Source organism: Dysidea avara, chromosome 7 (assembly GCF_963678975.1).
Source record: "Dysidea avara chromosome 7, odDysAvar1.4, whole genome shotgun sequence".
NCBI lineage: Eukaryota > Metazoa > Porifera > Demospongiae > Dictyoceratida > Dysideidae > Dysidea > Dysidea avara.
This window is the reverse complement of record NC_089278.1, coordinates 25621005-25645045: the sequence shown is the minus strand read 5'-3', so window position 1 is coordinate 25645045 and position 24041 is coordinate 25621005. Positions and strand designations below refer to the sequence as shown.

Sequence of the window (24041 nt, the reverse complement as noted above, 5' to 3'; positions counted from 1 at the left end):
TCGGCTACCCACTTGTCAAAGTTTGATAAGGTGCAGAAGTTGGCAGAAAGATTGAGTGGTTGTGTCAGTAGTGTTTCCTGTACTTCAGTCTCGTCATGCCGCTAGTGCTATCGGACTCCTCTGTAAATTATTAGATTCTCATGGTCATGGGCAGCTGCAACTTTTTTGTCCAGCTTTTGTCAATCCTGCTACCCATACATACAGTCTGAGAAGTTTGACTAATGACTCGTTGCTACTTTCCTCATCAATAAGATTTAACTCTTTGGATTTATTCAGGAGACGTTTTGTTGGTGCGATTCCTGATATTTGCACTGCTACTCCCGTGGAGCTTAGACTGAGGGGAGCTGATCAAGGGTGGTCAATTGTAATGAAACTTTTACAGAAGTATGTGTGTGAAATGTCATTGTAAAAAAAATGTATAGGCTCCAACATATTGGCTAATCCCTTTACGAACTCAGTGAATGATAGCTGCTATAATAAGGTCAGTTATGGCCATCATTAGTATATTCCTTGTTTCCTGTCACCGCCTGCATCAAGTTTTAGGTAGCTGCACCAAATTTTAATTATTTGATAATAGATCATGCACGTGAATGCATGATTTCATAATAGAAGGAGGTACAGATTGACCAAGTTTCAAGGTAAATGCATTGGCTGTGCATATAAACAGAGCAGAGGGTAGAAGTCCCTCCACTCTTGTTCAACAGGGTGCATGGGTGTACGTCCTGGCAGCCTTCAAGACCGAGATACTCTAATAAAGCAGTCAGAAACTGAGTACATAGTCAAGTGTATAATTATAATCAATAATCACCTCCCCTGCCCACATCACTTTTTGTTCCAGTCCATTAGGTGACAGAAAGCAAGCAATATAATAATGATGGCCTATTGTGTCAAAAATCATTCACAAATTTGCATAATTTCAGTTACGCTGTACTTTTCTTGTTTAATCCGTGATTGTAACAATCTGTTTATCAGAATCATTGAATCAAATTCTCTCTACATGTAATCATTTGTAACAAACTTGAACTGATATGTGTAACTCTGGTTATCACAAATTTGTGCATGTAAGTATGTGCATAAATTTTGTTCATGCTGGTTCCATGAATGAAATACTGCAGCTGCCTGCCCATGGCCAGCAAGTAATTCAAATTTAAAAAGTTTGTACATGATTTGTAATGATGAATATGATATTTGCAGATTGAAGTTGAGCTAATGTTATGCACAAAAAAGCAGGGGCATACGCAGGAATTTTGAAAAGGGGTTTCCACTACAGCTACAGCAAGTGACTGTTATATTAGTATTACCAGACTGCTTTATTAGATTATCTCAATCTTTTCACTAAAATCATAATTCAGACAATTAATGCTCTAAAACTGTTGCTATCATTTTAGAAACTGTTATTCAGATTCTGGAAACCGGCAGTTTCAATTTCTTAATATTTCAAGTAGTGTATAAAATCCAAAGGGGTTTCCTGAAACCCCCTCGGTACGCCCCTAAGAAAGTATGCTGGAAGAGAAGATTGCAATTTACAGTGTGATTTGTCCCATGCTTTAGATTGCCAGCTATCTACAATGCAGATATACATGAATATTTATAGTGGCTATTTGTTGCTGTTTTGTAGCTGCAGCTATGTACTTAAATGCTTGCAGTGCTTTGTGTTGTTGAAAAATTTTCTATTTAGCTATAACAGTAAAATTTGACCATGTTAACCTGCATTTAAATGGCATAATGGCCAAATTTTCCCATCCTCATCCAACTTTTACCACAGAATTTTGCTGCAACATTATCAGCTATCAGAAAACTCAATCAGATCTCATCCTCTATATATCATCCTACAGATCAAGAAGTCAACTCTGTTCTGCCCGGCCTTATGCCGTTACCTTTTCTGATATTAGTATAACCAGCTATAGTATGTTCACGTTGAGCTGAATCCTGAAAAACAGCTAAAAATTAAAAGTGGACTTTTTCGCAACAGAGTTAACATTTCAGCCAACCAGATGAGTATTGGTAACAGCAAAGGTGTCAACAACAGACACGTACGGTTTGGCTCCATTACATGTTTGGGAAAGGGCTGTAATGGACACTGTACTTACATGGCTTCCCCATAGGAAATGTATTGTGTTACATTGACTGAATGTCTTGTTTCCAAGGTGCTGTGAATGTCTACAAAGTTGATGAAGATCAGATAGTAGCAAACGCAATCATAAACAATTTTGTTGTGGTACATTCCAGAGAAGTTAGACAAATGGATATGAGTAGTGACATTGGAAGTGCTGGTGGTTTTGGAACAGTCAATAACCCACCTCCTCTAGGTAAAAGAGCAGCTGATAGGACTTCTGGAACAATTAATTTGGTGGGTATTACTACTAATGGCAATGAAGGAATCACTTGGGATAGTAAAATAATCAGTGGTAGTGCTATCATTGACTACAATTCTGGAACGGATTATGTTGGAGCAGTAGATGTGACATTAACCAATGAACAATGTACTGTTCTTTTAAACTGTTCATCCATTAGGGGACAAGATTATTCATGTATCACTTTAACAACAAGTAAGAGAATCAGTAGTACAGTAATTTGACTGCAATGCTAATTTGCTTAACGCAGAAAAAATTGTTAATAGAAACGTTTAGTGTCTTTAATGAGTATTATTATATAATTATATAGGTACTGTAGTTGCAGTTGCTCATGTAATAACATTTTCCCAATTTTAGAAAAACCATATATAAAATCTCTTAATGGTTCTTTTGTGAGTGTCAGAGAGGGAAGTACTCCAAAGATTGAGTTCATGGTGGCTGTTGAATCTGATGGTATTGTGGAGCAGCACCCGGCTGTACAAAGATATCTTCTCCTTCACCGACACCAAGCTGGTTACAACCTATTTGCCACTTCCTCATGCTGATCCTGATAATTTTCAGCATTACAGTTACACCTTACCACCCATGGACTCTGGCTGGATGGGAATGTACACCCTTGCTTTAATGGTTAGCAAAACCAACTGCATGGAATATGTCACAAATTTCATCTCCACCTTACTAAGTATTACTAGACAAGTGTTATCCAAACACAAAGACATTTTTAACTACAAAATTAAAATGTACAGATTCACCTGTGTTCTATGTATACATCTGTTTTTATGATAATATAATGGCTATGTTTCTTCTTTGTCACAAACCACAACTGCATGTATAACTAAAAGATTCATGGTTACATGACATCATGCGGTTAAACCTGGCTGTGAGAACGCTTACCTTTGGCTATGTAAAATTTTTCTACATAACACTGGTACTTAGCTATAGCTATAGTAGTCGAATTATTTTTGGCTCCACCAGCCAAAATTGTGTATAAAATTCAAATTTTCACCTATTATTGAATTCCTAACTAAATTTGTTAATAGTCATTTTCAAAACAGACTTTGAATGCTTATATTATTGTATGCTGAGTTTCTAATAAACTTTGAGGCATGCTGCATGTAGCTGAATTCAAGTTAGTATCATCATCATATCTGCTGCCAGTATTTGTTGCCTATAGAATTTTATCAGGCTGATCAGGCGAACAGGTACATTGTAATTTTGCTATATTAGAATATCATGTGAAAACTTCTACAAACAAATCAAACCCTACTCTTCAAATAGCTATTACCAATTATGCATACACAAATCTCTGCATATAGTGAAGCCTGTATAATCGGTCACCTTCATGTTACAAGTATCAAGTGGATGGCTACTTTAAGCAGATCAAAAATGACACATTATAATAATTACTAAGTTTTCCTGGTATAGTCAGGTGACCTCCTTATATAATGATCAGGCTTCACTGCATGCACTATACTAAAGGAAATTTCAAACCAATTTCATAGCAGTCATAAAGGAAATTGACTGCTAATCAATTAATTTTCACTAACCTGCATGCAATAAGCTCCAGGTTAGATGCTAGTGTGTAATGTTTGCATCCCTGTTGAGTATACTACAAAGTCATGTGTGTACTATATATGTTTTATTTTCTAGATCGTCTGTATGGTCAGGCTGTGGCAACTGTAATGTTAGAAGTAGAGAACTGACTGAATAGGGATGCACATAGAGACACAACATAACTATGTACATAGCATGCTGGAAGTACACTGGACAAATCATAGATTTACTGTATTGTAATGTGTGGTATTATAAACTTTGCTTTTTATAGAACCACTAATAAATTAATAAATATAGATAGTTATGTAGCAAATAATCTGTATAAACAATCATTGTATTTTAGCTTTGTACTGATATGCATGCAACTTGTCAAGTTAAAAAAACATTCATAAATATGAATCACGTGGTCTGTTGGCTCTGGGAATACTAGCCCATGACAGCAGACTTGATTTTTCATCATATAAATAAAGCTACATGAATACACTATTAAGATTTAAAATGGAACAGACCTGGTTGCTTTTTCCAGGATCAGTGACAAGCCAAATATATCTACCACCTGCATTAATCTCAAAAAGAGCATACAAAACTTTGAGATGGTATATACAACAACGTGCTGCTTGTTGGACCAAGTCTGACTATACAGATATAACAGCAGTGTTTATATATACAACAGCCAACACTGGCATCGACAATATAGCTAGGTAGCTATATTTGACAAGATCAAAACTGCTTACAACATTGTTACTCTGACTTCATTAATTTTAACAATTCCTGCAACACCACTTACCTCATTTACCACTACCACCACCACTCTTTCCATTCCATCAACTAGTTTTAATTCAGCTACTGTACCCCAAGTCTATCCATGATTGGAACAATCTACCCACAGACACTGTTGAAGCCCAATCTTTGCAAGTGGTTTTAGATGAATTATAATACTGTATGACTGACAATTTGAAGCAACAAATGAAATGTGTTGTGTATGTCAATGTGTCAATGAATATTCACAAATGAAATTCACAAATGAAACTAGACTACACAGTTTAGAGCTTTCAGATAATAGGCCTTACTACATGGTATAATGTTGACTAGTCAGTTTTATTATTCGTAGAGCCTTTAAAGTAGGTGTGAGTTTCTTTATGCAGTTTGTACTTCTAGTATGGTATCGTGTGTCTAATGACTGTTAATGTGGGGTTTCACAATTCATTATAGTGTGATTTTAGTACCAGTTGCAAGCTAGTCACATGTATGGTCTTTCAAGCCAAATGTACATCTATATTATGCAATATGGTTGTGTATTGGTTTGCCATTATGCAAGTAGCTAGATGGCAAATCATACATCAGTGGAAGCGTATATTTAACCTCTCTACAAAGGACATTTTATGAGATCCTTATAGACCTCTATCAATACAATTTCAATCCTGAAAAAAGTTACGTATAAGTAAAATTTCACCACAATCAGTCGGTCCCAAAGTGTCCATTATTTAGAGGTTCCATTGTATTCACGTAAATACATACAAGTCACTGGATGCACAATATCTCCCAAGATGTCAAGGGTGACTGATTTACATTCAGTTTTTATATACAGTGGCTTCATTGTGAGGAGTTTGAGAAGGTAGGCAAGAACCCTTCAGTGTTGTTATGAAGAGTTTCCATTGGCTGGCTATATTGTCATTGTTATCACTAGTGGTTGTAGTTCTATTGTCAGAATTTTTCATGAATAAGTCAGGTAGTAATTCAAGTGGAGAGGATGTGAATCACAAACTAAATGATGACTGTGAAGAAGTACATTTTCCCAGCGAAATCAAGTACTGTGTTAATACTGTGGTACCGAAGCAGTTACAACTATTGTCAGAAATAATATATAGTATTTCAACAGCTACATATGTATATACTTTGTACTGATGCATGTATAGGAATTAACCCTGTTGGCATTCATAAATAATTATACATGTGTATGTCTTGTACATTTTCACTGTCACACTATGTATAGCATGAGACTATTGTGCTTATACAATGAAGCATTGTGGTTTTGAGCAATGCTCTATTATGTTTTATAGAATTCCCAAAATTTTCCACTATTTTACAATATACAATAGTAGAGTATATATATCAATCCAAAACACACAATCAGCAGATTTTTTTACTCTTTGTTTTAAGATGTTACTACAGTGGCAAATTATTCCAGCATAATTGCCCACATTCATAATGTTGCTGGGAAAGAAATGCTCGAAGCATTTATTCATAGTGGCAGTTGAGTCAACTCAGATGGAGTCACTGAGCTCCACACTTCAATCAAGAACATCTACCTGTGGACACAGCCAGCACTTCACTATTCCGTTTGCCAGAACTGACACATAGTTAATTTTTTTCCTCCCTTCTATCATCAAATTGTGGAATTCTCTACCTGATTCTTTAGTCATAATGGATGATATAATTAATATCCTTGCTCCTCTTCCCTTTACTGATTTATGAATAATTATCTGTGTGTTTTTATACTCTTTTTGAGTTTCTACACAGAAAATAACAATAACAATATAAGATACACCCTTTACCAACAATGATCTGACCACAATATATTTATACCTTCCTCTAGTGGATTCCAACATTACAGCATTGCTTCAATTTAATAATTAATTCCTGAGGGGTGCACTATATGAGTGTGAGCAAGAGTAGAGTATAATATACTCTTGGTGCGAGTAACAGATTTATTGCGCCATGCAGTGAATTAAGTTTTTGCTCCTAGGGACTTACGAGAAGACTAAACCCTATAATATTTGAGGGGTGAGCATTTATGTTGATGCAGACTTGAAAATATGCTCAAAATTTTACCCATAATGCTTTCAAAAAATTTTCCTAAATTTTCACCTATGATGCCATTATTATGATTCCTATACCTAGGTCACACATTGTTTTGGTCAGTGAATGCATATTACAGTATTTCACAACAAAGTGACTGTTCTATTAGAGTTGATCTATTGCAGTTTGCATTTTCCACTGACTGCTCTATTAGGAAGAAAGTAATTGATCTATTTTCTAAACATAGTTTGTAATATACTGGAATAGCACTTTAGCTATGGTTTTTATTTATATTATGTTGACATAATTGATGCTATATCCTTGAGCAACACACATGCTCTAAAGGAACCACAACAGCTTGGATCTGGAACCTTTTCTATATTCAACTTAAAATTAACTCTTCACCCGCTAAAGGTTTATGGTAATAATTGCTAAGGGGCTACAGTTTGTAATTGCAGGGAATCAGATAAATCTTCCTAGAAATCATGAAATTAATTTTGCGGTTAATATAATCACTATGAACATTACAATAAAACATTATGTTCAATTGGGAAACAGTTAATATGTACATTACAGTATGTCTTATGCTTATGGTTATGGCACACCATCTCCACGTGGTACAAACTTAATATTATTGACTGTCACTGCTTGAAGTTTCTTAGTTTACTAGAGTAGTATATCCCCAGTATATGGAACAGTTAACTGTTTGTTATTTTAGTAATTTTCAGTAAACCCGCATTCACTGATGTTTTACTGAGAGTTAAAAAACTTAGTAAAACAATTATGTTTCATTATACTTTAAGTTACTGACATTTTACTATCAGGTACCAATGGCGGATCCAGGATGGGGAATTTGGGGCAAATGTCCCCCCCCCTCCCCCTCCCTTCAAGAAATTGCATACAAGATCGAGATACTCTAATAGAGTAGTCAATTACTCTAATAAAGCAGTCACAATGTTCATGAGGCAGTGCAGCTTACTTATGAAGCTATAAATAGGATTTTATTTTACATAACATACGTGATATAATATATTTGGTAAAGGATAACTAGCTATTATTGTTGTGACCTTTTTTTTTTTTTGCTCTTCAACTTTTTTCAGCAAGGTGCCCCCCCTCTTTCCAGACTCTGGATCCGCCCCTGTAGGTGTAGATAGTTTATGTGAGGCCTCTGATTGGGTAGATATAATCAACAAAGAAGTCTTTGGACCTCCAATACCTGGAGTTGTATGTAAGTTTACTATAATCAATTATAGTAATAGAACAGTTTATTAAAACATTTGGATTATTCTACTGCAAGTATAGCAATGATGTACCTATTTAAAACCTTAATACCGAAAATAGTTAGGCAATCACAAAGTGATTGATTTGATCACTAATTCCAAATTTTTACATCACTTTCTCATAGCCATTTAAGTTAACACCATATATATCTTATATGTTGTGTGTATAATGTTTACAGACGAGTACAGAGTTGCAATATGTGTTAACAAGAAAAGAGGATCATGCTACAACAGCTACATTTTGAAGCTGTATGATGATAAAGTAAAACTCTTCACAGCTAATGGAAGAATTGCACTAAATTATTCATTTGTTATAAAAGACATCTGCAAGGTTGACTTTCAACCCACAAAAAAGCAGAGTGATGGAAGTAAGAAAGGAGTTCTAGAGGTGCTCCCCCCCTCTTTCCAGACTCTGGATCCGCCCCTGGGTACAACTACAGTAAAGCAGCTTAACAAGTTAGTAAACTAAGAACCTTCAAGCAGTGTGTACATTTGGATGAATCACATAATAATAGTTTTTATACTGTGTACAAGACATTGGCACAGAGTCTAACTTGTTGCGTCGAATTTTGCTAACTATTTGTGGAGTTAAAATTTCAGCCATTAGACTAACCATGTAAATTGGATGCATGAAATATAGAACACTATCACATCCATTATTATAACACATGTGTATTTTTGCCATGGTTGACTATACATTGAGTGATGTAATCGCCATTTAAGTCATTGTGGATGTAACTATCTTGTGATATTTTGCTGTACATTCATATTGCCTCAATATAATGCACACTTGCAATCTACACATATCACACATATGGCTGTTAACAAGACTGATGAAATGCCATAATAAAGCATTCATTAAGCTAACAAAGTTGATTCAAAATTTTATACACTGAATTGGCACGAATGTTGCATATTATAAAGAAGTTTGCTTGGTCAAAAAGAGACTCCACTGAAGTTGTTCACTTGGCACAATATCCCTTAATCTCCCAGCATCTATTTTCCCATATATACATTTTTTGCATCCAATTTTGTAGCTGGATGGAAAGTGCTTTGTCTAAATCACCCATATTTATTGCTAGAAATATAACTTTCCATATAAGGATCTTTTATACAGGACGACAATACATTACCATTTATATTCCTATTCTTCCATGTGTCAATGAATAATCTTATTCCAGTCATAAAATCACCTTTTTCTGCTTGTATGTATACTATGCTTTGATCATTGTATTAGATAATCTAGTGAGCAATTAGCAATTCTTGTGAATGCTCTCATGTACATGATTATGTACAGTAGCTACCGCTAAGTAAAACTATCTTTGTGTGCTGCAGTATTCATATAGTTATAGGTAAACATAATATAACTAAAGAGTAGGGACCCGCCGATTATGCTCATTATTTTACCTATTATGCTATGCTGCACTGCTCAAAAATTTACCTATTATGCTTAAATTAATGCTCAATATTTACCTATTATGCTCAATATTTTTACCTCAGTTCCCATGTATTTCTAATAACTTTGCATTTTATGGAAAAGCAGTAAGTGTTTGAAGCACAGACTTTAAATCCTTGCTTGTCAAAATGCATGTCACAGAAAAGATCGATATACTCTAATAGAACAGTCAGCTACCTGATAATTTTATTAGAGTTACTGACTGTTCTATTAGAGTATATCGATCTTTTTGTTGGTTATGTATTTTGATAAGCAAGAATTTATAGCATTGCACAAGTTTTCTGCCTATTATGCTAGCATTATGCTCAATGCTTTCAGGCACCTATTATGCTCATTATTATGCCAGCATAATCGGCGGGTTCCTACTAAAGAGCCCAAACTATTGTGAACATAGCCAGTGTACTGTTGTGGTGGAGCCATCATAACTAATTATGTACGGTACGTCATTGTCTGGAACAACTTGTGATCTGGAAGCTTCATAATAACAGGGGACAACTTCAACTTCACGGAGAGGAAGGCACAGCCTTCTGTGGGGTGCTAGACAGGATGATTTTTTAGCTCCCGAATGCTGCATAGGTGCCCTCAGCTATATAGTGTAATACTACTCAGGTGCACTGGGCATGAGTGACCGTATAATAACAATGTCAGTGATTCATGTGTACATTGTTTGGCTTGTATACTTACTATATATCTTGTGAAAGAACATTTTGAAGGGGGCCAATACCAAGCTTTCTATATACAAAGAAAACTTACTGACTGCAATGGGGTGAGCGTTGTGACCCTGTGTTGTCCCTTGGTCATATCATTTCCTGTTTGTACAACGATTATTATCATAATGTAAAAATACTATAAAAAGTAATATAACATCTAGTTATATACAAAAATTATGTCAATCTTAAAATTTCAATATCTCTTCTATGCTCAGTAGGAAATAACTGATAATACATGATAAGTTCATGAGAAAACTTATGCATTAATTTCAACTTCAAAGATCCAGGTAGCTCATTGTAATATTTTAGTACTAGAGAAGAAGTATTATAAGTTGTATGACCAGGACGATTCAAATAATAGTCATGTGGTATTCTCAGGAAATCTAAGATGTAGTATGCATCTTGTGGAAGGTGGTAAAAGTTTCCGATAAAGTTATAATTCACTGCACATGGATGGCATAGATTTAAAAATGGCTGAAAGTGTTCATTTAATAAATCTAGGTTAACATCAACTAAATATTGAGCAAAGTTTTGAAAACTTGGAAAATAGAATATAGAAGAGAAATTTGTCTGTGCCCATTTGTTGTATTTCTCTTGGTTATATGTTCTGAGGATGTGATAAAGTATGTCATCAGGCCAGTGCTCTCTGTTTGTGTAATGAATTGGCACAGCTATTTTGTTGCGATATGCTGACACAATTCTCTCAAAGGGATTTCGTACAAATGCAAACTTAAAGTAGGTCTTCAGGCGCTTATCTCTTTCCTCCTTGGATAGATGTTCTAACTTGTTGACATTCTTGAGAATATGTGGCTTTGAACGGTTAAGATTGCTTGCCTGTTCTGTGCCATTCAATACAGCAAACATTCTCTTCCAGTTTGAGCATCCTGCCTTTGGAACATAGCAAAAGATTATTCTTTTAGAATCATCATAAAGTAAATGATGAAACAAATCATTTTGAGTAACAGTATCTTGTGGCAATTCTGAAGAATAATTGTAGTAATTACAAAACTGTGACCGTTTATGGTACTGGTGCTATGGAAAGAAAATTGAAACAGTAATGAAACTACACATCACATTAGGAAACAAGGAAATACCTTAAAATTACAAAATGAGTGTTATGAAACCCACAAGTTTAATTAGATTGGGACCTCAGAATTCTGACAATATGTTTAAATTTAATTGTTTATGCTCATATTAGTAGTATAAATTTCATTAAAAAAAATATATATATATGTATAATCTATCCCTATAATATTCAATATTGTTTAGCTTCTTACCTGAAATCGTTCCAAGATTTCTGGTGTTGTACTTCTTGAAGTGTACATCCTTGCAACAGTTTGAATTAGTTTCTGAGCTGCTGATGGAGAAGCACTTATGGGGTGTTGATGGGTTACTTTGTGATGTTTCTTGCTTCTAAACTTCTCATTTTCTTTACTAAGTCTTTGTGGTATTGTTGGCTTCCTTGTTTCAGTCAACAAAGACAAGTTTTTTGATATAGAAATTTGTGCACTAGCGTATTTTGTATGTATAGCTAACTTATCAGTGGCGACTTGATTACTTATTATTAGTTCAGTTACTGAGTCTGTTTTCTGTGTCGCTGCACCATCTGTCACTGTTCTATGTGGCAGTGCATGTGAGCTTGTTGTTAATAATGATTCACTGTCAGCAACCTCTGCCAGTGATGGTGTTAAATTCATTGTTCCTGTTTTAATAACTACTTTGCTTGCATTTGTCTTTGGTGGTAAAATCATTGGATTCATGGTTACGCTGCCTAGAATATAGTAATAGAGAATAACAGTGACTAAAGAACACCTTATTGTGTAGAAACTAGATCAAGTCAAGGAAGGTAAATAATAAAATTTACCTTTATACAATTTGTAGGCACATACGTATAATCAAATTTGTTACAATGGCTGTGTGTACTAGATACCTTTTAGCAACACTGGTCACGTTTGTGATGAATAAAATTCAAGATACTGTACTGATTAATGATTTAAGTTACTGTAAAACTTGAAATGTCTTATTTTGGTCATTGTGATATCAAGATTGCTTTTCCAAAATCTGGTAAAATAATGATAAGTAATATATTTCTGAATCACAACCCAGTAGCTCACATGGGACAGTGAAACCTCATTAACAGGGTTACCTCTGGGACCAAAACATTTGGTCTCAATAGTAAGGTGGCCTAATTCATGTTGTTATGAAGTACATCTTGACATAGGCGTAGGAAGCAGGGGGGAGGAGGGTTGGGGGGCCATGGCTTCCCCTTAATAATTTGGCTAGCTATTTCAAGTGATCTCTTTAAGTTCTCAACTGTCTACTTACCATCAACATTCCAAATTACTCTATAATTCACCTTTCTATTCAATCAGCAATCCATATAGAATTTATGAAACTATCAACTTGCATAGTGACTCCTCAGCAACACTTTAGATCAACCATTGTGGCAAGTGCCTCTAAAATTAATTTTTGTAGTGTTTGTGACTGACATAGAAGTAAATTCAGTACACAAGAATACATGCTGGAATGTTTCAAGCATGTTTTTACCGCTAAAACTAGGCTGAAATTCAATCTCGGAGTGTTGGTTTTCAAAAATTTCCTGAGGGGGCATGCCCCCAGACCCCCTTAGTTTAGTATGCTCCACATGCCCAGCTTTTATTTTATTCTGGCCCCTCCCAACCATGAGGTGCTTGCTACACCTATACTTGAGGCCTACTTGAGGTGGCCTCTGCTCTTATTAAATAGATGGCTGCTAAGCGAAGTTTCACTATAGCTAATCATGTACATACAGACATGATCATGAGTTCTGTTGTTTGTGTAGGAATGTTAGTTCACTTTCACTAGTACCTTGAACATGAAATAATTCAACAGGTGTATAGCTGCCTTCTTTGTGAAGGCTATAAACTTTTTGAATAACTCATGATTAGGAGTTCGTTGGTATCTTTATTATACTCATAGAAGCCAATTGTTTGTACACATACAGGAATTCAGTCTAGACTGTACGTTTAAAATTAATGTACACTATGCACAGATGTCTAAAAGTAAACATATGTACATTATAGTGTAGACTAGTCTTAAACAGTAAAATAGTGAATCTCTGTATAGCTACTGTAACTCCATATAGCTACCACTGAAAGTTCATAGGATAGAAAGTAATAAGCCTATAGCCACACAGATATGCACAGGTACAGCATTCTTGTGACATGATAAATATTTACGTACCGCTTGGTATGGTTGCTTCGCTCTGTGACAGACACCTCCAATATTTGTATGACAATGGGCACACAATCAGACATCCAATAATTAAATGAACATATGATCGTTTAAGTAGTGCTGCTTGTATGTGAACTGTATCCATGTGTCTCTATATGATATGGAGTATACACATTAAATTAAGCACTTATAACACAGCATAAATTCAATCTCATTGTCATCAACTTTTGTTTAAATTATAATAGTACACCATTGGACTTGATTGAATTGCTGTGTGTACATTTCACTATGTGAAGGGTATTTACACATGACATTCTTGCATGTGAACTGTAAGGGGAGTTGTTTATTTCTAGTGTATCTAATGACAAATGCATCACTTGGGGATGGGTTCTGTGTATACTGTTACGCACAAAATGGATTCTATAATGTATGTGTAGTAGGGTATCTTACTATATAAAGCTTCTTAGGTTAGCAGCAATCATCTGTATTAATGGTGCATGTGTTTACTGTGCTTCTCCCTCTCTCTCTTGGTTGTGTGTGAGTGCATTGATCCACTACCACACCTCCTATACATGTTTACACGTGACAAAGAAGAAAAATGATAGCTAGCTATAAAAGCATGGTTTTTCTTTGAACAATAAATAAGAATGGTTTAGATGATATGATGTATATACGGCTCACACACTTACTGCAAAAGTGTTCACAAAAAATCTGCAAAGCATTTCTTTGTGTTAGCTACATTTCAAATGCTGAAATGCAAGAAAAATAGTACAGCGTAGGGCAGTTAGATGGGTCCTGAATGATTTCAATCGATATAGCTCAGTATACAGTATCTCTCTTGGCCAAGTCTCCAGTTACAAAGGATAATAGCTAGAATATAAACTCTCTTTAAGATAATGTATCGAAATTAAATTCCTCCTGGCCTATTCAAGTTCAATGGAAAGATCGACCAGCTGCAGGTTATATCATCCAAAGCATTTCATTTTGTCAAACTCATCCTATACTTTAACGCCAGTAAAGCTTCTACTCCAGAGCAATTGCAATTAACCATCAAATGTGACAACATTAACTCTTTCTCAATAGAACTTCAAACAGTGTATGGAACGATGACTTATTTTTGTAACTATAGCTACGTAACCACCCCGCATAGCTCTAGCACAGATAATTAAAGTTACTTATCTATGAACATGCACACCGGTAGTTACTAGCATTGCAACATACCTTTCCCATTTCTTTGCCGATGGTTGATACTGAGGAAAATTTTTGAGAGGCCTGTCCGCGGCCGGGAACTGTTTAGCCACTGTAGTTACCCAACTGTAAGTCACTTGCTTGGCGTACCTCGGTTAAGCAATTGATCAGAGATTGTAGCTTAGCTATTAAACAGGGCCGGGGTCACTGATTCTCAGGAATCACTACTTTCTTCATATACGCGTAGGCCTGAGGGTAGTCTCACGTGGCAAGACCGCTTTTTTCCGTGTATTGGGTGGGGGAGGGTCTGGTACAATTCCAATAGCTGTTTACTTCTAAGCCGTCCCCAGACATGCCAACTTCTCAACAATTTTAGGAGTGAGACCTCAAACACTACTAGCAATGTGGACTAGACCATAGATAAATTAGATAATGTAAGGTATATATTATCTATGACTAGACTCAAGTGCAGCTCCAGGATTTTTGGTAGTGAAGACCAAAAAAAAAAGGTCGCTGCATGCTCAAAGTACATAAATAAGCACAGGGCTGTCCAATTTAAGCACAGGGCTAATTATGAAGCAGATCAGGTGTGAGAAATGCGTGAGAACTAAGCTGAAAGAGTGAGAAACAGAGGGTTAGGCTTGAGATTACTAGCCAAAGAGTGAGATTCACGCCTAATTCGTGAGAGTTGGCATGTCTGAGACACTGGGGACGCTAGCTAATGACCTTGCTAATGACATCACTGAGTAAGCAGGTAAGTAACTCGAGATGGCTTTGATCTGTTTATCCTTTAAATGAATCAGCTTAATTTGCTCCGATGTCTCTTTTATAGCGTCTTGAAAGTTCATGACTCATCGTGTAACCGCAAGACGAGCCGAACCGGACCAGGAGTGTACGAATATTTCCACGTCATCATTGGTTTACTGACCTTCTTTGCGGTCAATGTTATTCAATTAGCGTCCCCAGGGTCTGGGAATGGCTCAGAAGTAAACAGCTATTAGAATTGCTCCAGACCCCCTATCCCCCGAATACACGGGAAAGCGGTCTGGCCACGCTAGACTAGCCTGAGGGTAGGCGCGTCTGGATTCAGTGGAATGGAATGGTGGCCGGACTGGAATGGAATGGTGGAATCGGGTGGAATGGAATGGTGGAATCGGGTGGAATGGGACGGTTAGTGCTCACCTCTTTATAAAGACCACCTTCTAACAAAGACCACCGTTTTGCTTTGACATAAATTGCTGTTAGTGTGTATCCCTATAGGATGGTCTTATTAACCAGTTGTGTGCCACATGCCTAGAAAATCCAGAATGATATCTGATTTGTACCACCCAGTGGCGATTCTAGACCTACAGGTTGGGGTGGGGGAAGTATAGGGTACAGCATGACTATTGTATGGCTGTAATACTATAGTAAAGTAGAATTTCAGAGGGGTCTCAGTGAAGGTGCAACCCCCAGAAGCTGCAGCAATTTGATGGCTTGAAATCAGCCTAAAATGTATGCTTAAAACATGAAAAATGCTTAAAAAATAACAATGCCAATCTATACTGCAACTCCCCCAAGATTTAAAAAAAGCTATTTTTCAGTAGGGGTGGCCATCCCCCCCCTTAGAATTGCCTATGGTGACACCCATGCAAAAACAGCTTGGCTGTACAAAAATGACATATCCATGAAACTGAAAGTAATTGATGACTATAGGAGTAATATATCTGGTGAGGCCAAGTGATGAATGTTAATACTGGCAAATAACTATAATTTATAAAAAAATTTGGTTCTTTATCATTGACTTGTGCAGTCTTGATACATTCCCAATTAATTCCCTGTAACTCTAATTAGATAGTAATTAGGCTACATTTTTCCTCCTCTACAATGGCTATTGAAAAAGGTACCAATTCAGGGACGGATCTAGGATTTATAAAAGAAGGTACTAATCTCTTGGGTGGAGGTGTGCAAATTCGCATGCTGGAACTAGAGGGGTCTGGATGCATGCCCCCCCAGGAAAATTTGAAAAAATAGATGCTAAAAATACTGCAATTTGGAGACATTTCCACATAAAATGTATATTTCTTCCTGTAGATATTTTAGCAATCCAAAACAGCCAAGCTGTAAAAAGTGTGCGGCCCTCAAAAAGGCTATGGTGAAAGGTCAAGCGGCACCAAATTCACCTGAATTGTCATTATTAAAATTTTTACCATTAACCTACCATCACAGCCATATCTTGGCCGCCACCTTGGATTTCACATCTTTTTTCACCATAGCCTTTCTGAGGGCCGCACTCTTTTTTTATAGCTTGGCTGTTTTGGATTAGATATTTATTACAGAACTCTCTGCATGGTGGTTTCTTTGTACCTTAACACTCTACAAGGTGACTTTTTCTAGCTGATCTCTCTACAGGGTGAATTGTTTGTAGCTGAACTATCTACAAGGTGACTTCTTCTTGCTGATCTCTCTACAGGGTGAATTGTTTGCAGCTGAACTATCTACAAGGTAACTGGTAACTATTCTTCTAGCTGATCTCTCTACAGGGTGATTTGTTTGTAGCTGAATTCTGTACAGGTGATTTGTTTGCAGCTGAGCTCTTTACAGAATGGTTTCTTTGTAGCTGAACTCTCTACAAGGTAACTTCTTCTAGCTAATCTTTCTACTGGGTGATTTGTTTGTAGCTGAATTTTTTACAGGGTGACTTGTTTGCAGCTGAACTCTCTACATGGTGGTTTCTTTGTAGCTGAAATCTCTACAAGGTGAATTAATCTAGCTGATCTTTCTACAGGGTTATTTGTTTGTAGCTGAATTCTCTACAAGGAAACTGCTTCTAACTGATCTCTGAACAGGGTGAATTGGTTGTAGCTGAACTGTCTACAACCTAACTTCTTCTAGCTGATCTTTCTACTGGGCGATTAGTTTGTAACTGAATTTTCTACAGGGTGATTTGTTTGCAGCTGAACTCTCTACAAGGAAACTGCTTCTAACTGATCTCTGTACAGGGTGAATTGTTTGTAGCTGAACTGTCTACAACGTAACTTCTTCTAGCTGATCTCTCTACAGGGTGATTTATTTGTAGCTGAATTCTGTACAGGTGATTTGTTTGCAGCTGAACTCATTACAAAATGGTTTCTTTGTAGCTGAACTCTCTACAAGGTAACTTCTTCTAGCTGATCTTTCTACTGGGCGATTTGTTTGTAAATGATTTTCTACAGGGTGATTTGTTTGCAGTTGAACTCTCTACATGGTGGTTTCTTTGTTGCTGAACTCTCTACAAGGTGAATTCTTCTACCAAATCTCTCTACAGGGTAATTTGTTTGTAACTGAGCTCTGTACAAGATGCTTTTTTGTAGGTGATCTCACTGCAGATTGATTTGTTTGTAGCTGAACTCACTAAAAGGTGATTTGCTTGTGGCTGAACTCCTTACATTGTGTCTAGTTTCTAGCTTATCTTTCTACAGGTTGATTTGTTTGTAGCTGATCTCTCTACAAGTTGATTTGTGTGTAGTTGATCTCTCTACAGGGTAATTTGTTTGTAGCTGAACTATCTATAAGGTGATGTGTTTATAGCTGATCTCTCTGCAGGTTGATTTGTTTCTAGCTGATCTCTCTAAAAGTTGATTTGTTTGTTGCTGATCGCTCTAAAGGTTGATTTGTAATGTTTGTAGCTGAACTCTCTGCAAAGTGTTTTGTTTGTAGTTGATCTCTCTACAAGGTGATTTTTTGTAGCTGACCTCTCTTCAGGGTGATTTGTTTCTAGCTGATCTCTTTACAGGGTGATTTTTTTTGTAGCTGACCTCTCTTCAGGGTGATTTGTTTCTAGCTGATCGCTCTACAGGTTGATTTGTTTGCAGCTGAACTCTCTACAGGGTGATTTGTTTGTAGCTGATCTCTCTGCAGGTTGATTTGTTTCTAGCTGATCTCTCTACAGGGTGATTTGTTTGTAGCTGATCTCTCTACAAATTGATTTGTGTGTAGCTGATCTCTCTGCAGGTTGATTTGTTTGTAGCCGATCTCTCTACAAGGTAATTTGTTTGTAGCTGAACTGTCTATAAGGTGATTTGTTTGTAGCTGATCTCTCTGCAGATTGATTTGTTTTAGCTGAACTCTCTACAGGGTGATTGCTTGTAGCTGAACTCCTTACATTGTGTCTAGTTTCTATCTGATGTCTCTACAGGGTGATTTTTTGTAGCTGAGCTCTCTACAGTGCATTCTCAAGATGTTAACTACTAGGAAAGTAACTTCTTGTATAAATACCGTAACTTCATTACTTAGGTAAAACATTACATTTGTAAGTAAAGTATACCTTTAGAATATTTGTTATATTACTTAGTTACCACAACAGGTTGTAATGCATTGCATAAGCAATGCATTACCTCCAACACTGGAAGTAATTTGCCAAAGTTAATCTGTGATGGCATGTTTTTCATGTAAAATAGAAACAACATGCCAAGTGTTTCAAGGCATAATGGCTGCATGGGAAAAAGCATGAAGTATATTGCCAGAATAATATAGGTACGGCTTTTGGTATTTAAATTATGCACTTAGGAGCTGCAGTGATACCTTAATTTCCTGCTCAGCTGGCTTCTTTATTGAGGGAACATTGGTCCCAGGTCACTGGCCATATTAATGAAAATTTTAACAGAATGGACTTACTGGACTTGGTCTCTATAACAAGGTAGCCTTATTACTGAGGTGGCCAGCTTAGCTAGATCCCAATTGTATGGTAAAGATGGCTATAGTGATTGCAGGGACATACAATTCAGAAGGTCTATACCATGCAGTGACCTGCACTCTAACATGGCTATAACTATACACACTATTTAGCTAGTAATGAAAAACAAAAAAGAACCCATTAATTTTAACTACAGATAATAGGCTAATTGTCATTTGTAATCATTGCATTTAGTAGCTAGTTCCTCATACACAAACAACTCTGAAATAGTTAGCTAGCCATTTTGATATAGCTAGTGGTGCTGGCTTTAGTTAATTTCCCCATATTCAGCATATGTGGTCATGTCATATCTAATCAGTAGCTCTCAGCTTCAGTCACATCATCTCCAGAACCAATCACATTGAATAATAGCATTATCTTATAATCCTATGCCATGCGCCTTGTAGAAAGCCTGTTAAACTTGATACAATGCCCACTTTAGTATCATTAAATTTTATAGCTAACATATTTCTGTGGACATTCATTAAGAGCCAAAGAAAGGATTATTGCAGTGTACCTCCTATCAAATATAATGGAAATACTTACAGCAACCAGTCTGATAGGAGGCTGAAGCTCTTAACAATTATTTCTGTTCTGTTTGATCACAGGACGGACATAATAAGTTCTCTTTCCATCTATATCACTACTGTTGGAGAATCTTACTATGCAAGGCCCAGATTATTTTCCTGCACATTTGCTGAAAGAATTAAGCATTCAATTTGCGCCTGCACTTACCCATGTATTTCAAGCATTAATGCAACAAGATTGCATACTAACTGAATGGAAAAAAGTGAATGTAGTTCCTGTTTTTAAGAAACACAATTGCAGTATGCCACTATACCAAAGAACTACTGTCCTGTATCACTATAACTAGTATATGCTGCAAACAATCAGAACACATCATTTCCTCTCATATATTTTCTCACCTAGATCATCATAACATATTTAATAGTTATACCATGGCCACAAGGGATTTGCCTGATATATATATATATATATATGCCCAAGCTTGAGGACTGCACAGGTGCAATCAGGTAAATCCTGAATGGCCATGGTATAAGTAAAATATATCACTCAGGTATGCTCCACCTAACAGGTGAAGGAAGACAAACCTGTATTCACCACATTACTTTTATACAGAGGTTTGTACAGAGCAATTGTGGGTTTAAATTATGGGCACAAAAAGAAATGATTGTAGGTTTTACTGGTTTGTAGTAAGTGATACAATTTCTAACCAAATAACCACTTTGTAGATGCATAAAGTGTACTTAGGAGTATAGATTGAGAATGTCTGAGCCATCTTGTGATGTGGTTGAAATGTGCTGTGTAGAAAACCATTTCCCACATGAAAACGATTATTTAGTGATGCCTAGTAACTGAACTATGCAATGCTGACACACTCAATTATTTTTCAAGAGAATGCCTATCCTTATCAAACCAACATATTAGAGTCTATGCTAAACTCAAACCCACAATGCAAAACTTTAAGCAGCTTTATATAAAGAATCAAAGGGAGCTGATGCTTTGTAACTGCCTTAGCATCTAAAAAGGCAGGGCTATCCCATGATATCGCCCTAACACAGGATGATATCATCATTACCCTGCAGTCAGATGAAATATAGCTTAGCCTTCTGGTTTCCTTTGATCTAATGTGTCAAAGTGGTATATTATGGGATGAAAAATGCGGTTTCCAAAAAAAAACCAGTTCATGTGAAACTCAATTACTCTTGGCTGTACATTATTTGGCAAAGAATATGAATGATGGCTTACAAACTGATGTTATGTTCCTGGAATAGGGAGGTGGCATAGTATAGCAACTGTGCATTTTGGGATAAAAGCTCCAATCTGGCACAAAAATAGAGAAATGCATAACAGAGAAATTTGGATATTGGGCCATTGTGGGACACACCCCTTCAATGGGTCCCTAATGTGACGTTAATGTATTTATGTACCTGAGGTGGTGTGCATAGTTGATGTTATTCCAATTTTGCTTTTATACCGAGGACAAGTAATGAGAGTAAAAGTCTGGCGATAAATGTTTAATATAAGCTGTGTACTCATTTGATGTACGTATTCATGCAATCATGTAGATGTGCCTATGCTTGTTTTGCATTCGTGTTGCAAAGTCAGGGTGAAAGTATGTTGAATGGCTAGATATCCAAAACCTGATGGGTTTGTGAAGCATGCATTTCATACTGCATGCACAGAAGTACAATCAGTGGTGGATTATTTCTCCTTATACTTATGTAGGTTTGTAAATGCTGATAAGCTGGAGAAATAAATATATAGTGCTGATGATGCATAGTACCAGAATCCTCCAGTAATGTGTACCTTTACTAAGGTATCACAAAGACTTTATTCTGGACTATATTAAATATTTTACCCTGGAAAAAAAGTTGTGGAATATTTTTATCCTCTATTCTAGATTCTCATTCTCATTTTCATTAGAAGCTTTGATCTCGTTTATGCTGCTGCAGACTGGGATACATATGTTGACTCAGCAATAGTAACCATATAGGCCAGCCACCCACAAGCACAGTGTTGGTATAATTAGGCATTTCTGACAACTGTCCCAGTAAATGAAAATATGCTTGATGTTCCTATCATTATTTGTTTGGTACTTGTAATACTGCCTCATATTACTATTGCTCTAACCTTACTGCACTATGGTCACCCACATATGTATCATCACTAGCTTTGCTGCTGAATAGCTACTACAGCTTAAACTTCAAAAAGTAGCGAGCCAAGTCAGTATCAGCCAACCAGCTAGTCAGCAAGCAACCAGTTAGTCAACAGCCAACCAGCTAGTCATCAGTTAATCAGCTATAGCTAGTCAAAAGCCAACCAGCTAGTCAGCAGCCAACCAGTTAGATATATAGCAGCCGATAACAGCCAACTAGTTATAGTCAACAGCCAACCAGCTAGTCATCAGCCAACAAGCCAACCAACTAGTCGCAGCCATAGCAGCCAACCATCTAGTCAGCAGCCAAGCAGTTAAATAGCAGTCAACCAGTTATGGTGTAAATAGAAGATCACTCTATTTGGCACTTGTCCATTTTCTAATGACTTATTGTTCACAATTGTGGAACCCGTACCTAATAAAAGACATTACAACACTTGAGAGGGTACAGAGGCGTGTCACCAAGTATATCCTGATTCCTGAATGATTACACATCAGATTGCAGACTATGGCTACTTAAACTAAAGCTACTTCCGCTGATGTATACTCTTGATTATTATGATCTACTTTTTTGTGAAATCTCTAACAGCTAAATGATCACTTTAACATTCTGAATTATGTAACTTTTTTTAATAGTAGGACAAGATCAGCTACAGCTCACAAGTTGTTTCACAATTATTCATCAAATAATAAAATTCATAATTTCTATTTCAATTGCCTCCCTAAACTTTGAAATGCTCTTCCCTCTATCCACAAAATATTACCCACATACATATACACATAAGTTACTATATATATATATAATACAGCATACAAAATTAGCTACACAGAGAACATGTACAAAAAGCAAGAAAACACTTACCAGGGACATTTGTCAACATGCATTTAGCCAACATGTGATTAACTCTTGGAATAGTCTTCATGTGGAAGTTGTTAGTGCTACCTCTGTAAATCATTTAAAACAATTATTGGACATGCACCATGCACATACAAAGCCAACTACTCAAATTTGCTGACGATACCAAGTGCTTTATCCATGTTAGAACACTCTTTGATCATAAGGCTCTTCAAGATGACATCACTGCTCTTTTAACTTGGTCAAGGGATGTGGATCTGGATTTCAGTTTAAAGAAATTTATTCATTTATCATTCAAATGTAAACTTGACACCACTTATTCTATGTCCAATTCAATTATACCTCATGCCGATTCTCATAAAGATATCGGATTAATATTATCTGAAGACCTAAGTTGGGATAAACATTACAAAGACATCACCGCTCGTGCATACAAAACGCTCGGACTAATTCGCCGTACTTTTGCTCCCACCCATTCACCTTCTACATTGGTTAGACTGTATGTCTCATTGATAAGATCACAGTTACTCTACTGTATGCAAGTTTGGTGTCCTCACCTAACGAAAGACATTTTAAACCTTGAAAGAATTCAACGTCGTGCCACTAAATACATCTTGAACGAATATTTTTTATTTTTTTATTAAAGCTCTACAGCACAAGTGCTGAAGGTCCGCAGGACACCCGGCCCCACAGCCCGCCCAAAGACATTAGACACCAAGACATTAGCCACCTAAGGTGTGTTTGAAAAGCCGCGAATACATTAGTTGTTACAAAGACCGTTTGATAAATCTGAGGCTCCTTCCTTTAATGTACATATTTGAACTTCAAGACATACTGTTTGCTATCAAATCTATCAAATCACCAACTAATCAGTTCAACATCAATAATTGCATCACTTTCAACTCTACCAATACTAGATCAGGCTCCAGCAACAAACTCTTGTTACCTCAACATCTTAACAACATATCACGACATTCTTATTTTCATCGTTTACCATCCCTGTGGAATGCCATACCAATTCTAGACCTAAACATGTCAGTTTGTTTGCTGAAATCTAAACTGAAATCATATCTGTGGGATCATTTCCTGAGAAACTTTGATGAGAATATATAACAACTGCACTCTACATTACTTATGTCCATGCTCCAGATGTCACCTACTAAACCTCCAACTACCAATTTTAACCACTTGTAATCTTAACTATGTAACTATGTAATTACTTAAGTAGTTAGTATTAATTGTACGTATTTTATGACTG

The 24041-nt window shown here is 36.4% G+C and overlaps 1 protein-coding gene across 2 annotated transcripts; it reads right to left on the bottom strand.

Moving 5' to 3' along the window:
- Positions 1–10260: 10260 nt before the first annotated feature.
- Positions 10261–14803, bottom strand: LOC136260956 (carbohydrate sulfotransferase 11-like). Of its 2 annotated transcripts, XM_066054879.1 has the most exons (4): positions 14588–14803; positions 13376–13517; positions 11431–11924; positions 10261–11185 (listed from the first exon to the last, which is right to left on the bottom strand). In XM_066054879.1, exons 1-4 carry the CDS (start codon positions 14594–14596, stop codon positions 10328–10330), a joined length of 1503 nt encoding a protein of 500 aa, XP_065910951.1. In that variant the 5' UTR covers positions 14597–14803; the 3' UTR covers positions 10261–10327. The 2 variants fall into 2 exon arrangements, with proteins under 2 accessions (XP_065910951.1, XP_065910953.1); XM_066054881.1 differs by lacking the exons at positions 13376–13517; positions 14588–14803 and adding an exon at positions 12510–12608.
- Positions 14804–24041: the final 9238 nt, after the last annotated feature.